At 64.8% G+C, this 15,795-nt stretch overlaps 4 protein-coding genes across 6 annotated transcripts; 2 read left to right on the forward strand and 2 right to left on the reverse strand.

Moving 5' to 3' along the window:
* Nucleotides 1-970: 970 nt before the first annotated feature.
* Nucleotides 971-15,757, forward strand: LOC121233140. The gene is made up of 3 exons (XM_041121958.1): nt 971-984; nt 1,499-1,594; nt 14,707-15,757. The coding sequence occupies exons 1-3, from the start codon at nt 971-973 to the stop codon at nt 15,755-15,757; spliced, it is 1,161 nt and encodes a 386-aa protein (XP_040977892.1).
* On the reverse strand, nt 2,234-4,094 carry VMO1 (vitelline membrane outer layer 1 homolog). The gene is made up of 3 exons (XM_030006981.1): nt 3,864-4,094; nt 3,686-3,780; nt 2,234-3,026 (listed from the first exon to the last, which is right to left on the reverse strand). The coding sequence occupies exons 1-3, from the start codon at nt 4,038-4,040 to the stop codon at nt 2,726-2,728; spliced, it is 573 nt and encodes a 190-aa protein (XP_029862841.1). The 5' UTR covers nt 4,041-4,094; the 3' UTR covers nt 2,234-2,725.
* MBLAC1 (metallo-beta-lactamase domain containing 1) lies at nt 6,308-7,992 on the reverse strand. Of its 3 annotated transcripts, none has more exons than XM_030006977.1 (2): nt 7,913-7,992; nt 6,308-7,413 (listed from the first exon to the last, which is right to left on the reverse strand). In XM_030006977.1, the coding sequence occupies exons 1-2, from the start codon at nt 7,975-7,977 to the stop codon at nt 6,537-6,539; spliced, it is 942 nt and encodes a 313-aa protein (XP_029862837.1). In that variant the 5' UTR covers nt 7,978-7,992; the 3' UTR covers nt 6,308-6,536. The 3 variants fall into 3 exon arrangements, with proteins under 3 accessions (XP_029862837.1, XP_029862839.1, XP_029862838.1); XM_030006979.1 differs by having other exon boundaries at nt 7,903-7,972; XM_030006978.1 differs by having other exon boundaries at nt 7,899-7,951.
* On the forward strand, nt 8,073-14,721 carry TAF6 (TATA-box binding protein associated factor 6). Its single transcript, XM_030006971.2, is given in 15 exon segments — nt 8,073-8,964; nt 9,201-9,287; nt 9,390-9,543; nt 9,635-9,691; nt 9,788-9,907; nt 10,390-10,532; nt 10,808-10,885; nt 10,970-11,071; nt 11,356-11,538; nt 11,903-11,977; nt 12,258-12,383; nt 12,622-12,654; nt 12,656-12,796; nt 13,275-13,481; nt 13,949-14,721. Coding segments are annotated over 15 exon segments (2,157 nt in total). The 5' UTR covers nt 8,073-8,808; the 3' UTR covers nt 14,444-14,721.
* Nucleotides 15,758-15,795: the final 38 nt, after the last annotated feature.

The raw sequence follows: 15,795 nt of genomic DNA on the forward strand, positions 1-15,795 counted from the left end.
CGCTTTGCGGCAGCGTGGCAGGCGCGTCGAAAACCTCCCGCCGCGCTTTACGGCGGCGTGGCGAGTGCCGTTTCACGACGACGGGACGCCGCGCTTTGCGGCAGCGTGGCAGGCGCGTCGAAAACCGGTCGCCGCGCTTTACGGCGGCGTGGCGAGTGCCGTTTCACGACGAGGGGACGCCGCGCTTTCCGGCAGCGTGGCAGGCGCGTCGAAAACCGCCCGCCGCGCTTTAACGGCGGCGTGGCGAGTGCCGTTTCACGACGACGGGACGCCGCGCTTTCCGGCAGCGTGGCAGGCGCGTCGAAAACCGCCCGGCGCGCTTTACGGCGGCGTGGCGAGTGCCGTTTCACGACGACGGGACGCCGCGCTTTCCGCCAGCGTGGCAGGCGCGTCGAAAACCGCCCGGCGCGCTTTACGGCGGCGTGGCGAGTGCCGTTTCACGACGTCGGGACGCCGCGCTTTCCGGCAGCGTGGCAGGCGCGTCGAAAACCGCCCGGCGCGCTTTACGGCGGCGTGGCGAGTGCCGTTTCACGACGACGGGTCGCTGCGTTTTCCGGCAGCGTAGCAGGCGCGTCGGCCAGACTTTTGGGTTTTCTTCAGCGTGGCAGGGATGGCGGAGAGGGTGCCCCGCTTTACTTCAGCGTGGCGCCTGCTGCCTGCCGGTGCTCCGCCCCCTCCCGGCTCCTCCCACGAATTCGGGGGCGTGGCCAGCGCTGTCAATTAAAGCTCTTTATTGCCCCGGCCCTGGCGAGGTGTCGTGGGAGGGCGGCCCCGACCCCTGGGGGGTCGCCCCCGATCCATTGTGGGTCGCGGGGCCGGGACACCTCTCTGGGCCCCAGTGGTGGCTCTGGGGGGGCGGCAAAAGAAGGGGGGGTCAGGGGTCAGTGGGGTGACCCCCCAAATCCCCCACATGACCCCACTGACCCCTGACCCTCCCCCCCCGGGGACCCAGACATGCGGGTGACCCCCCATGACCCCCTTGGGGTGAGCCAGGCATCTGGGCCTGACCTCTGACCCCCCCCGGGAGGCATCGGGGTGACCCCTGCCCAGGGTGACCCCACTGACCCCTCCCCCCTGCCCCCCCGGGGGGACCCCGGAGTCCAGGACTCACGGTGGGGGGAGGGGAGGTCCCCGGAAGACGGTGGTGAGGGGGGAGCGGTGGCGGGTGGGGCGCAGTGGGGGGGGTTCCCACAGTTCCGCCAGCAGCCGCTGCCCCCCCGGCGAGGTGTGGCACATGTGGAAACAAGGCGGGGGGCAGGGGGGGCGTCACCGACCCCCCCTCGACCCCCACTACACTCCACTGCCTCCCAGTAACCTCTCAGTACCCCCCAGTAACTCCCAGTGCCCCCACAACCCCCTCAGACCCCCAATACCCCTGCATGGCTCCCCAAGAATCCCCCCAATACCCCCCCCGGTCCCTCCCAGTGCTCCCCAGTGCCTCCCAATACTACCTTAGTACCCCCCATTGCCCGCCCAATGCCCCCCCCATATCCCCCAGTGCCCCCACGACCCCCAATACCTCCCTGTGGCACCCCAGGACCCCTCCCATTTCCACCCCCAGTGCCTCCCAGGTCTCCCCAGACCCTCCAGTGCCCCCCCAGTATCCACCAGACCCCCTCTCAGCACCCCAACGTCACCCAGTAGTCCCCCAATACCCCCCCAGGGACCCCCAATACCCCCCAGCCCCCCATCTCTCACCCCCCGGGGCCGTGGGGCTCTTCGGTGCATCAGGGCTGTTTTGGGGGGCCTCAGGCCGGGCTGGGGGCTGCTGGGGGGAGGGAGGGGTCAAAAGGGGGGGTCAGGGGAGTCCCTGGGGACCCCACCCCACCCCTCCCCCCATTACCTGCCCCTTCTCCATCCTGGGGCAGGGGGGCTGGAAGAGAGGACGGGGGAGGTTGGGTGGGGGGACCCAGGCATCCCCTCCCCCAAAGGGGACCCAGGTGTCCAGGGGACCCTCTACCCCCCTCCTCCATCCCAGGGGGACCCAGCCAGCCGGGGGGGGTCCCTGTGACTCACCGGGGGGGGGGGGGGGGGCACCCACGCTCCAGCACTGGCCCAGGCTTGGCCCTGCCCCCCCCCCCCCCCCCCCCCCCGCTGCGGGGTTAATCATTAACTGGGGGGGCAAGGTCCAGGGGAGCACCCAGGCATTCCGGTGTCACCCATCCCCCCCAGGGACCCAGGTGTCTGGGTGACCCCCCCCACGCCCCCCCAGCAAGAATGAGGCAGCACCAGCTCATTACCCACCCGAGTTTAATGAGGGTGGCCCGGGGGCGGGGCACAGAGGGGACATGGGGACGTTGGGGGGGACAGTCGGGGGGACCGAGGGAGGACATGGGTGGGAGGACATGGGGGGGGACATGGGGGGGATAGGGGTCAAGGGAGGCTGTGGGGGGGGACATTGGGGACACACAAAGGGACGTGGTGGCCATGGGAGGATGGGGGCGGGCACGGGAGGACATGGGGGTCGAGGGTGGAGGTGGGAGGGACATGGCGGTCATGGGATGACATGGGGGGGGGGACACAGGGGTCCAAGGAGGTCGGGGGGGGACATGGTGGCCATGGGGGGACATTGGGGGGGATCTTGGGGGGCAGGGGGGGTCAATGGGAAACATGGGGGGACATTGGGGGGGACACGGGCGTCAACGGAGGATGTGGGGGGGGACATTGGGGGTCATGGGAGGGCCATCGGGAGGACACCCAGGTGGGGACGTGGTGGGGGGGTGTCTCAAGCGCAGCAGAAGAATTTGACGTCGTTGAGGCCGGTGTCGTCCCCCCCACGCTGGGGGGGCTCCACGCGAGTTTGCAGCCCGCAGATCCCCCAGCCGAAGGGACAGGAGACGCTCCAGTTCCCCCAGACCCCTGCGAGGCCCCCCTGGCCCTCCAGCACCGTCCCATCCGAGCAGGTGATGTCCAGGTTGTTGGCGGCCGTGTCGTCCCAAAGGCCCCGAGGTGCCTCCACCCGCAGGCGGAAGGAGACCAGGCGCTGGCTGCGGCCACAGCTCAGGGGGTACGACCAGGAGCCCCAGCTGGGAGGGGGGGACACGGACATGGTGGGGAGGGGACACACGTCATGGTCACCAGCCCCCACCTTGGATACCCCTCGGGTCCCCTCCTGGGTTGCGGTGGCCATGGATGGGGCGTGGTGGTTGTGGATGGGGTGTGGTCGCCATGGAAGAACATCATGGTGGCCGTGGATGGGGTGTGGTGGTCGGGAATGGGGCGTGGTGGTTGTGGATGGGGTGTGGTGGCCATGGAGGAACATCATGGTGGCCGTGGATGGGGCGTGATGGTCGGGAATGGGGCGTGGTGGTTGTGGATGGGGTGTGGTGGCCATGGAGGAACATCATGGTGGCCACGGATGGGGTGTGGTGGCCACGAAGGAGCCATGGTGGCCACGGATGGGGTGTGGTGGTCGTGGATGAGGCATGGTGGTCATGGAGGAACACCATGGCAGTGGGGGCACCACGCATGGCACACTCATGGCCACCAACTTAGATGGGTGTCCCAGGGCCACCCTAGACAGGGGCCACCCATGGCCACCACTGTCACCACGTGCCATAAACAGGGACCCCACAGCCATCACCCCACATGGACACCCCACACAAGGACCCCATGACCACCACCGTCACCCCACACGGACCCCCCCCCCCCCATGCCCCCCTCCCCCTAAATCCCCGTCACTCACGGCCCCTCGTTGGCCGTGGCCATCCCTGTGCTGCAGAGCAGCCGGATCCCGTTGAGAGCCGTGTCATCCCCGAAGAAACCCTTGTGGGGCTCAACCTGGAGGACATCAAGGAGCCGTCACCCCCATGTTGTCCCCCTCCTTGTCCCCCCATCCCCCCGTCCCCCCATCCTGGACCCACCTTCAGCTGGAAGCCGGTAGCGTAGGTGTTTTCGGGACAGAACTCAGTGTCACCCCAGTCGCCCCAGGGCCCCCCATTTTCCACGGAGATCACCTTGGTGAAGGCAATTCCGAGCCCCCCCTGGACCAGGACCACCAGGGCCACCAGGGCTACCCATGGGCACAAGGACAAGGACATGGCTGCAGTCCCCGTTGGGTGCCACCGCTCCCTTTATAACCCCGGTGGGGACAAAGACCCCAAGGACACGTGGACGGGGAGGTGCCAAGTGGGGTCCTTGTCTCCCATGGGAGACTGGGAGGGACTGGGAGAACTGGGAAGGGGAGGGGCGGGTGGTGGATCTCCTATAGGGTCGTGCCACGTCTCTCCTCGCTACGGATGGGTCCTTCTGATGGGGTCACCTACCGTGGTCCCATTGCGGGGGGGTAATGCCCCGGTGTCCACCCCCTCCCCCACCTGTGACGTCAGCCACCTCCACCCCCCCATCCCAGAGCTCCCATTGGCTCATCCAGCAGAACCCGGCTCTGCGTACCTGTCCCCGTCCCCTCCAGATACGGGGAGCCGTGAGAGACACCCAACCATTTTGGGGTGCCCTTTGGCCCACCAAACCCCTCAGGTCATGTTTTGGGGTGCCCTGAGGATCTCTGAGCCTCTCAGGTCATGTTTTGTGGTGCCCCAGGGCCCTCTGAACCCTGAACCCCTCAGGTCACGTTTTGGGGTGCCCTGAGGACATGCAAACCGCTCAGGTAATGTTTTAGGGTGACCTGTGGCTCTCTGAACTCCTCAGGTCATGTTTTGGGGTGTCCTGTGGCCCTCTGAACCCCTCAAGTCACGTTTTGGACTCCCCTGGAGCCCTCCAACCCCCTCAGATCATGTTTTTGGGTGCTCCAGGTCCCTCTGAACCCCTCAGGTCACATTTTGGGGTGACCTGGGCCTTCTGAACCCCTCAGGTCATGTTTTGGGGTGACCTCTGATCTTCTCAGGATCCCTCAATTCCTGTCATGAAGCCTCCCAAGATCTTCCTCATGCCCCATGACTCTCTTTTGGCTCTCTAGGGCACCTTGGATCCCTCCAGCTCCCCCCAAAACCCTTCCCGGGGCCATTGTTGAGCCCCACAACATCCACTTGATCATCTAGACCATCTAGGATGTCTCCAGATTGTTGCTGGACATCTGTCCTCTGCTCGGATCAACTTCATCACGACATCCCCACCATGGGTTTTCTGGTCTGGAGATCACCCCAGCCTCCTTTGGTCTTTCTGGCCCCATCAAGACCTGTCTAAACCCTATGACGACACCTCTGGGTCCATCAAAACCCTTCCTGAATCCACCCTTGTCCTCCAGAGCCATCTTCTGGTCTTCGGTGTTCTACACGATGTCTCTACTCCATCCCTGAGGACTTCTACTGTCAGCCCTGATGCCCTCCTGAGTCCTTCAGAGAAGGCAAGAACGTTCTCTGGCCTACGCGGTCCTCTCAGGAGGAGAGGAGTCTGCTCTGGGTGGACTCATCCATCTTCCTTGACACCTCTCTGGAGATTTTGGGGGTTTGGGGTGGGATTCTATTGCCATTTACGGTCGGTGTTGGTTTCTGAAAGATTGTTCTTCTGGTCTGGAGGTCTCCTTCCTCTGTGTGGTCTTCTCCAACCCTTATAGAGTGTCTTTGGGGTCACCGTGCTCTGTAGGGTCTTCTTCAAGCCTTGCCGAGAGCTTCTGGCTCAAGAGATGGGACCTACGGTGGTCAATAAGTTGGTCCCAGTAGGGAACGGCCACCAACCCCTGAGTGCCCATCACATGGGCAGAGCATCTCCACTGCCAAGGCACTCTGCAAGGGTTGGCGAAGACCCCACGGAGCAAGGAGACCTCCAGACCAGACGGTTATCACTAAGACTCGGGTGGAGAACAAGCTCAGGTGGGTTTTTTTGCAGCGAAACCATTTTTTGAGGGAAATCATTCCTGGGAAGGACTCCAGAAATGGGGTGATTGCCCACCATGACATGGAGGTCCCGGCAGAGAAGGACCACGGGGAGATAGTCCTGGATGTCACCACTGAAAGGCAAGCGGAGCTGACGTGTGGAGAACGACGGGGTCATGAAGAAGGTGGGTTGGGGCAACTGCGGGTGGTTTCTGATGTAACCTCATGGTTGAACTCTCATCTCCACGTCCAGGTTGGAAAGACGCAGGACTCCAACTCACGGAGATGACGTCATCTTGAGGAGACGGCGGTGAGAAGATGCTCATGAGGCGTGAAAATTATGTTAGTGTCCATGGTCTCGGCTTGTCGTGGCAGGGCACACAATTCCCCATGTCCTCATGTCCCCATGCCCCACCATACATCCATCCCTGGAGAGCTGGGGAGCGTCCTGGGCACTGCGAGGACGCTGGTGGGGGACACCAGTATCACCCAGCTCGTTAGCGTCCTCGTTACCCCACAAAGACACGGCACCGGGGGATGGTCATGGGCTTTATTTCACATTTGGAGATGTCCCCGCGGTGCTCCTGTCCCTCAGGGACATCTCACGGGGTCTTCAAGGCCTTGAGGACACCCTCCAGGGCTCTTCCGTCCTGGTGACATCCCGAAACGTGTTCTTCCCTTGAGGACATCTTCATGGAGGTCTTGTCTCCCTCTGGGACGTCCCCGGGTCTCCTCCTCCCCCAAGGGATGTCCCCAGGGTGTCTCTCACGGCTTGGGATCATTTCCAGTCCCGTTCCCCTCCTCTTCGGGGACATCTCCGGGGGTCACATCTCCCCTGGGGATGTCCCCATGTCCCTTGGGACCACCTCCAGCGGTGGCATTCCCCTCATCATCCTCCTCCCAAGGCACTTTCCCGTCCCCCCGCTCCCTGAAGACCCGGAAGGGCGGTCCGTGACCGGGCACGATGACGTCGGCCACGGCCATCACCCGTCGACGGCTCTGCTCCTGCCTCGCTGGGTCTTCGCTCGACGCCCTCCACTCTTCCTCATCTTCCTCCCTCTCGAACAAGTCCCCGGCCACCACCACGGTCCCCAGGGAGGTGTCACGTACCACCACGCTGACGTGGTCGATCGTATGACCCGGGGTGGCCACCACCTCGAGGCGACCCGGGTGGAGGACGTAGGGACACCCCTTCGCCAAGTCGTGGGGGAGGTAGCACCCGTCACCCCGACTCAGGTCGTGGCCCACCAACAAGGTGGCCGCGGGGAAGAGGTTGATGTTCCCCACGTGGTCGGAGTGACCGTGCGTGCAGACGACGTGGGTGACGTCGTCTGGCGACAGCCCTCGCTCGGCCAAGAGGCTGACGAGGCGCTGGCGGTCCCAAGGACCCCCCGTGTCCACCAGGGCGGTGACGGGGCCCCCCCACACGAGGGTGACGGAGCCGTCGGCGCGGAAGGCGCCGTTGGGCTGGGGGCAGCAGTAGCCCTCCTGCAGCACCCGTAGGGTGTAGGGGGCACCCGCCACCTCCCGCGCCCCCAGGGGTGACGTCCGCACCCCCCGCGGCATTGGGGGGGTCACGGGGCCGGGTGACGGTCCGAGGTCGGAGGTGGTTGAGGTCGGCCGGGCGTCGCGTCGCAGCGGCCTGGGGGGGGGGGGGGGATGAGGGTGGAGGAGACCCCCAATGGTCTCCCCCACCACCCCCCGCTACCCCGGTGGTCTCCCCCATCACCTCCCTGGCGTGCCCAAACGGTCTCCTCCGTCCTCCCCCCCCATTACCGCAATGGTCTCCCCCGCTGCCCCCCCCATCGCCCCCAGTGTTCTCCCCCATTCCCCTCCCATTACCCCAATGGTCTCCCCCATTCCCCCCCATCACCCCCAATGGTCTCCCCCCCATCGCCCCCAGTGGTCTCCCCCCCCCCCCCCCGTTCCCCCAATGGTCTCCCTTATTCCCCCCCATCTCCCCCCCCATCGCCCCCAATGGTCTCCCCTATTGCCCCCCATCCCCCCCCACATCACCCCCAATGGTCTCCCCCATTCCCCCCATGGTCTCCCCCCCCACTGTCCCCAATGGTCTCCCCTATTCCCCCCCATTCCCCCCCCATTCCCCCAATGGTCTCCCCCACTCACTCACCCCCCCGTACCACAACGCTCTCCGGGCTGCGCATGCGCGATACTCTCCACCTCCCCCGCCCGCCAGGGTGCGCATGCGCAGCGCTCTCCGAGCGCCGCCTCCGCCGACCGCCCCTCCCACCGCTGCGCAGGTCCTGGCAGGGCGATAGCGAGCTCCTCTCAGTCCCGCCTCCCACCACCGCCACTAGCCCCGATTCATTTTCGTGTCGCAGTTCTATATCGCGACAATCTTATTCGCGTGGGTGTGGGATGGTTTGAGGACTCCCGGCTTGGCCTCCTCCCTCCGCTCTCTCCTCCCCTCAACCCACCTCGGCCAGGACCTGGCGCTGAGGGGGGGCCGAGCCAAGATGGCGGCGGCGGGAAACAGGGAGGCGGCGTGAGAGGTGGCCGAGGGGCGGGGGGGGGTGTCCCCATCCCCCCGCGGGGTCCTTCTGTTGGGGTGTCCCCCCCCCCCACTTGTGGGGTCCTTATAGCGGGTGTGGGGGGCTGTCTTGGGGTCCCTACGGCTTCGGGATCCCCCCGGCTTTAGGGTCCCTCCGGCTTTGGGGTTCCGGGCTTTGGGGTCCCCCAGCTTTGGGCTTCCCCTGTTTTTAGGGTCTCCCCGGTTTTGGGGTCCCCCCGGTTGTGGGGTTTTCCCCGGCTTTAGGGTCTCCTGGTTTTAGGGTCCCCCAGCTTTGGGGTCCCCCCAGCTTTAGGGTCTCCCCGGTTTTGGGGTCCCCCAGCTTTGGGCTTCCCCTGTTTTTAGGATCTCCCCGGTTTTGGGGTCCCCCAGCTTTGAGCTTCCCTTGTTTTTAGGGTCTCCGCAGCTTTAGGGTCTCCCTGGTTTTAGGGTCCCCCAGCTTTGGTGTCCACCCCCCCCCCCCCCCCAGCTTTAGGGTCTCCCCGGTTTTGGGGGAGGAGGAGGAGGATGGCGGAGGAGAAGAAGCTGAAACTGAGCCACACGCTGCTGCCGGCTGAGTCGATGAAGGTGATGGCGGAGGCCATGGGCATCGGGCAGGTGCCCGAAGAGACCTGCCAGCTGCTGGCAGAGGAGGCCAGCTACCGCCTCAAGGAGATAGCCCAGGTGGGGGGGGCACGTGGTTTTGGGGGGGACACACCCCCTCAGATCACCCAGCTTTTGGGGGGTGATGGGGATGTGGACAGAGGGACACAAAGCCCCTGGGTTTGGGGCACAAGGCGGGGTGACAGCCCATCCTGGGCTCGCTGTCCCCTCCCTGGTGACATCCCCCATTCTTGGGGGGGTGGGGGGTGTTTCCCCTAACCCCCTGTGCCCCCTTTTTGCCCCCCCCCCCGCTTTAGGATGCTCTCAAATTCATGCACATGGGGAAGCGGCGCAAGCTGACGACGGGGGACGTCGACTTTGCCCTCAAGCTCAAAAACGTGGAGGTACCATGACCACCCAATTTGGGGGGGGACCCCCAGCATCCTTGGGGGGGGGTTTGGGGTCCCCCAGCCCCCCCTGACCCTCCCCGCCATTTCCCCCCACAGCCCCTCTACGGCTTCCACGCTCAGGAATTCATCCCTTTCCGTTATGCCAGCGGCGGCGGCCGTGAGCTTTATTTTTACGAGGAAAAAGAGGTGGATTTGAGCGATATCATCAACACCCCGCTGCCCCGTGTACCCCTCGATGTCTGCCTCAAGGGTGGGGGTGGTTTTTTGGGGGGGTTTGGGGGTGATTTTAGGCTTGGGGGGGGTGTGTTTTCCTCATCTCATTTTTCTCTTCCCGCTCACAGCTCACTGGCTCAGCATCGAGGGGGTGCAGCCGGCCATCCCTGAAAACCCCCCCCCCGGTGAGCGAGCTGCCCCTCTTCCTCCTTGGGGTAGATTTGCCCCCCATCGGGGAGTGGATAACCCCCCCCAAACACCCCATTTTTGCCCCCCCCCAGCCCCCAAGGAGCAGCAGAAGGCCGAAGCCACAGAGCCCCTCAAGTCCACCAAGCCAGGGCAGGAGGACGACGGGACCCTGAAGGGGAAAGGACAGAGTGTGGCCACCACCGACGGCAAAGGTGGGGAGGGTGGGGTCTATGGGGCGAGAGAAGGGTTGTGGGGCATTCGGGAGGGTTTGGGGGGGGGTCTGTGGGGTGTTCAAGATGGTTTGGGGTGGGTCCGTGGGGTGTTTGAGGGGTCCATGGGGTGCTCAAGAAGGGTTGTGGGGCATCTATGGGGTGTGTGAGAGGTCTGTGGGGTGTTCCAGATGGTTTGGGAGGGATCTATGTTGGGGTTGAAAGGTCCATGGGGTGTTCATGAAGGGTTGTGGGGCATCTTGGGGGGGTTGGGGGGCCCACGGGGTGTCCATGAAGAGCTGTGGAGCATCTACAGGGGTGTTGAAGATCCACGGGGTGTCCATGAAGGGTTGTGTTGCATCTATGGGCTCTGTGGGCACTTTGTGAACTCGGGGGGGGTGTCTGTTGGGATTTTGGGGGGGGTTCCTGAGCCCTCGGTGACCGTGTTGTCCGTCCCCCCCCCCCCCCCGTCCTGTGTCCCCCAGGGAAGGAGAAGAAGGGTCCCTTGCTGGAGGGGACCCCGCTCCGCCTCAAACCCCGCAGCGTCCACGAGCTCTCGGTGGAGCAGCAGCTTTACTACAAGGAGATCACCGAGGCTTGCGTGGGCTCCTGTGAGGCCAAACGTGCCGTGAGTGTGTCCCTGTCCCCCCCCAACCCCACCACCTCGCCCCGATGTCCCCAAACATCCCGGGGGTCCCCAACACCCTGTTTGGGGACTTCCGGGTGTCCCCAGATCAACAATGACCTCTTGGGTTGGCGTCCCCATGCCTCCCGCTCTCCCTCCATCCTCAATACCCTCTTTACGGATCCCTGTTCCCCCCCCATGTCCCCAACCCCCGCCACGTCACTTGGGGTGTCCCCTTGTCCCTTTGGGGTGACATGCCCATGTCCCCCCCACACCAGGAAGCCCTCCAGAGCATCGCCACCGATCCCGGTCTCTACCAGATGCTTCCGCGCTTCAGCACCTTCATCTCGGAGGGGGTGAGTTCCAAGGGGGGGTAGGTGACACAGATGTGTCCCCAAAAGCGGGGTGGCCCTTGTGACAGTCCCCCCGCTTTGTGCCAGGTCCGCGTCAACGTGGTGCAGAATAACTTGGCGCTCCTCATCTACCTCATGAGGATGGTGAAGGCTCTGATGGACAACCCCACCCTCTACCTGGAGAAATATGTGAGTCTGGGGGGGCGTGACCATCTCCCCCTCCTGTCCCTTACCTGGGACCCCCCCAGAGGGCGTCACCGGCCTGTCCTGGTCACTCAGGGTTGCTGTGACCATCCCGTGTCATCCCCCCGCCGTGTCCCCAAGCACCACGAGCTCCTCTCCATCGTCACCACCTCTCCCTGCGTCCTGACGTGGGGCTGTCCCCGTGTCCCCCCCCGCCCCAAACTGTCCCCCCACATGTTTCCCCCCCCGCCCGGCTGACCCCCGTGTCCCCCCCCTGCCGTGTCCCCCAGCTCCACGAGCTCATCCCCGCCGTCATGACGTGCATCGTCAGCCGCCAGCTCTGCCTGCGTCCCGATGTGGACAACCACTGGGCCCTGCGGGATTTCGCCGCCCGGCTGGTGGCCCAGGTCTGCAAGAACTTCAGCACCACCACTAACAACATCCAGTCCCGCATCACCAAGACCTTCACCAAGGTGGGGCTGGGGATGTGGGGCAGGGATGGGGATTTGGGGGCAGGGGTTTGGGCCGTGGGGCGGGGTTTGGGCCGTGGGGCAGGGTTTGGGGCAGGACCAAGGCTGTGGAGCAGCAGATGGGGATGGGTTTGGGGCAGGGCGGGAGCTGTGGGGCAGGGTTTGGGGCAGAACTGGGGCTGTGGGGCAGGGCTGAGGGCTATGGGGCAGAGGGTTTGGGGCAGAACTGGGGCTGTAGGGCAGGGCTGAGGGCTATGGGGCAGAGGGTTTGGGGCAGAACTGGGGCTGTGGGGCAGGGCTGAGGGCTATGGGGCAGAGTGTGGGGCAGAAGCTGAGCCGTGGGTCAACATCCCTCTCTCTGCCCCAGAGCTGGGTGGACGAGAAGACGCCCTGGACCACACGCTACGGCTCCATCGCGGGGCTGGCCGAGCTGGGCCATGACGTAAGTGTGTGTCCCCCCGCTTTCCTGTCACCGTGTGTCCCCCGCGCCCCACAGAGCCACATCTGCCCCACAGAGCCACATCTGCCCCACGGCATCGTCCCCGCAGCGTCATATCCCCACTTTTCGCGTCCTTTCTTGCACCCCTCTGTGTGTTTGTGTGTGTTCCCCACGTCCCCTCCTGCAGCACCATCCCCCTCTGGGACCCTATGTCCCCCTCTCCACACCATCACCCCCCCCCCCCCCCAAGAATGTCCTCTTAATGTCCCTAATTTGTCCCCAGGTCATTAAGACGTTGATCCTACCTCGGCTGCAGGTGGAAGGCGAACGGGTCCGGAGTATTCTAGAAGGTCCCGTGGTCAGCAACATCGATAAGATTGGGGCCGATCATGTCCAGACCCTGCTGCTGGTGGGACTTGGGGACACGTTTCTGTGGGGGGGACACACGTGACAGGGACAATGACAACACAGAGAGAACAATATGGCAGCGGTGGGGGTCGCTGCGTCACCCCGTAATTAGCAGGATTGCATCCAGACCGGGCTGGAGGTGGCACTTTTGGAGGGGTGGTGCAGGTGGGGGGTCGTGGCTGTTTGGGGGGGGGGTGCCCCCCCCCTTTGTCACAGCGGTGTCCCCATTGTCCCCGCAGAAGCACTGTGCCCCGGTGCTGGCCAAAATCCGGCCCCCCCCCCGATAACCAGGACTCCTACAAGGGGGATTTTGGGTACCTGGGGGCTTTGCTCTGCACCCACGTGGTGAAGGCGCGGGCGCAAGCCGCCATGCAGGCCCAGCAAGTCAACCGGACCACCCTGACCATCACCCAGGTGGGGACAAGGGGACGTGGGGAGGGGACACGGGGACGCTGGTGGGGGGGACACGGGGACGTGGGATGGAGACGTGGAGGGGACGCGTTGGTCTGCAGCCTTGTGAAGGCGTGGGTGCGAGTGCGGGAGGTTGGTGCGCCGTCGCTTGGGTGGGCTTGGGGATATGGAGGGGGATGTGGGGACACGGGGGGGGATGTCGGACATGGGACTTTGGGGGGAAGTGGGGACACGAGGGCCAGGGAGATGCGGGAGGATATGAAGGTCATGGGGGACGTGGGGTCACCTGGGGGGGACACGAGGGGACATGGGACCTGGCACTGGGGGTACAGGGTGACGTGGGGACACGTGAGGACTTGGAGAGGAACACACAAAAACAGAGTGGGGGCATTGGGGGGCTGGGGGCCGGGACAGGGGGCACCCAGGACACGTGTCCCCCCCCCCCCCCCCAATGTGACCATCCCCATCGTTGTCCCCACAGCCACGTCCCACCTTGACCTTGTCACAGGCCCCCCAGGGCCAGGGGGGGCCCCCGCGACCCCCCAGCATCATCAAGGTGCCCAGCGCCATCACCCTCCCCGTGCAGACTCTGGTTTCGGGGCGCCCAGGGACCCCCACCCAACCCTCGCCCCCCCCCACCAAGTTCATCGTCATGTCATCGGCCTCAGGGACGAGTGCGTCACAGCAGGTACCGCCCACGGGGACATTCTGGGGGGGGGGGGGAATGGGACATTTTGGGGACATCGGTCTGTCCCTGAGGTGTGTCGTATGTGTCGTGTGTGTCCCCCCCCCAACCCCGTCCTTGACATCTCTTTCTGGGGTATCCCCGGGGCTGTGACGTGGCGGTGTCATCCCCGGTGTTCCTGATGGTCCCCATCGTGGTGGCATCAGTGGTCACTGTGTCGCCCCCGGGCCCCCATGTCCCCCCACACTGTCCCCATGTCCCCCTGTGCCCCCCGCGGTCCCCATGTCCCCACACCATCCCCATGTCCCTGTACCCCTGATGGTCCCCGTACCCCCCACGGTCCCCATGTACCCCCACGCTGTCCCCATGTCCCCCCACACTGTCCCCACGTCCCCATACCCCCAGTGGTCCCCGTACCCCCCACGCTGTCCCCATGTCCCCGTGCCCCACGCTGTCCCCCTGCCCCACAGGTGATCACCTTCAGCACCAGCCCGGCGCCCACGGCCACCTCCCCTGTCACCACCACTGTCCCCAGCGTCCAGCCCGTGGTGAAACTGGTGTCGGCGGCGCCCACGGTCCCCAGTGCCACCGTCACCGGCAGCGTCCAGAAGTACATCGTGGTGTCCCTACCCCCCACCGGTGACAGCAAGGGGGGCACCGGGACCCCCACGGGTGCCACCACCCCGGGACCCCAACTGTCCCCCTCTGCCACCACCCTCCCCTGCCGCCGCTGTCCCCTCCGCTGTCACCCCCAAATCGGAGCCTGGGGACAGTCCCCAACCGCCCCCCCCCGTCCTTCGGTAAAGCCAACGGGACCCCCGGGGCGGTGGCACAGTCTCCCCAGTCTGCCCAGTGACCCCACTGGGACCCCGCTACTGGGGACGGGGTGTTGGCCTGGGGGTCCCCCAGTGTCCCCGTGTCCCCCCGCAGTGTCCTGGGACCTCTCTATGGGGACACAGAGGTGACCTGGGGGGGTCCTCAAAGTGTCCCTGGGGGTCTCCTAGTGTCCCCATGTGACCTAGGGGATCCCCATGTGTCCCTGGGGGGTCCCCCAGTGCCCCCATATCCCCCCACCAGTGTCCCAGGACCCCTCTGGGAGGGGGCGGGGGGGGGCAGGAGTGACCTGGGTGCCCCACGATGTCCCCAGGGGCCCCGGGATCCCCCCCTGGGGACGGTGACTCCCCCCTGTAAATACCTGTACGTGCGCGCTGTAAATAACCCAATAAACTCCCAGTTCATCCCAGTGCAGCCCCTGTCCTTGCACGCGCACGGTGTCACACGAGCCCCAGGGCCTCGCACACGCGCCAGGGCTTGCGCGGGAACACGAGCCCCAGACGTCGCACGGGCGTTTGCACAAGTTGCAAACTTTGGACGTGCCTTTGCACGAGCTCCAGCATTGCGCGTGCATTTGCACGAGCCTGAGCGTCGCACAGGCGTTTGCACAAGCTGCAAACTTTCAACACGTGTTTGCACAAACCCCAAATGTTGCACGTGCCTTTGCACGAGCCCCAGCATTGCATGTGCATTTGCACGGCCCTCAGCATCACACACATGTATTTGCACAAGCTGCAAAATTTCCACGGGCATTTGTACGAGCCCCAAACATTGCACGCGCCTTTGCAGGAGCCCCAGCATTGCACAGGGATTTGCACAAGCTGCAAACTTTGCACGAGCTCCAAGTATTGCACGTGCATTTGCACGAGCCCCAAACTTTGCACGTGCCTTTGCATGAGCTCCAAGTATTGCACGTGCATTTGCACAGCCCTCAGCATTGCACACGTATTTGCACAGGCTGCAAACTTCGCACAGGTATTTGCACGAGCCCCAAATGTCACACGGGTGTTTGCACGAGCCCCAAACTTTGCACGTGCCTTTGCACGAGCCCCAGCGTTGCACAGGTGTTCGCACAAGCTGCAAACTTTGCAGCAACATTTGCACGAGCCCCCAGCACTGCACAAGCGCTTGCACGAGCCCCAAATGTCGCACACGTGTTTGCACAAGCCCCAAACTTTTCACAGACATTGGCGCGAGCCCCCAGCATTGCACAGGCGTTTGCACGAGCCCCAAGCTTTGCACGGACATTTGCACGAGCGCCAGATGTTGCGCGTCCATTTGCACAAGCCCCAGCACTGCACAAGGGTTTGCACAAGCCCCGAACGTTGCACGTGCCTTTGCACGACCCCCAGACGTTGCACAAGCGTTTGCACAAGCCCCCACCATTACCCAACCCTCCCCCCCCAGGGGAGGGCAGGGGTCGGGGGCGGGACCAGCCCCATTAAAACCAGCAGCTCCCAGTTCCCCTCCCTTCCTCCGCTCC

This window comes from Aquila chrysaetos, unplaced genomic scaffold, assembly GCF_900496995.4.
Source record: "Aquila chrysaetos chrysaetos unplaced genomic scaffold, bAquChr1.4, whole genome shotgun sequence".
Taxonomy (NCBI): Eukaryota; Metazoa; Chordata; class Aves; order Accipitriformes; family Accipitridae; genus Aquila; species Aquila chrysaetos.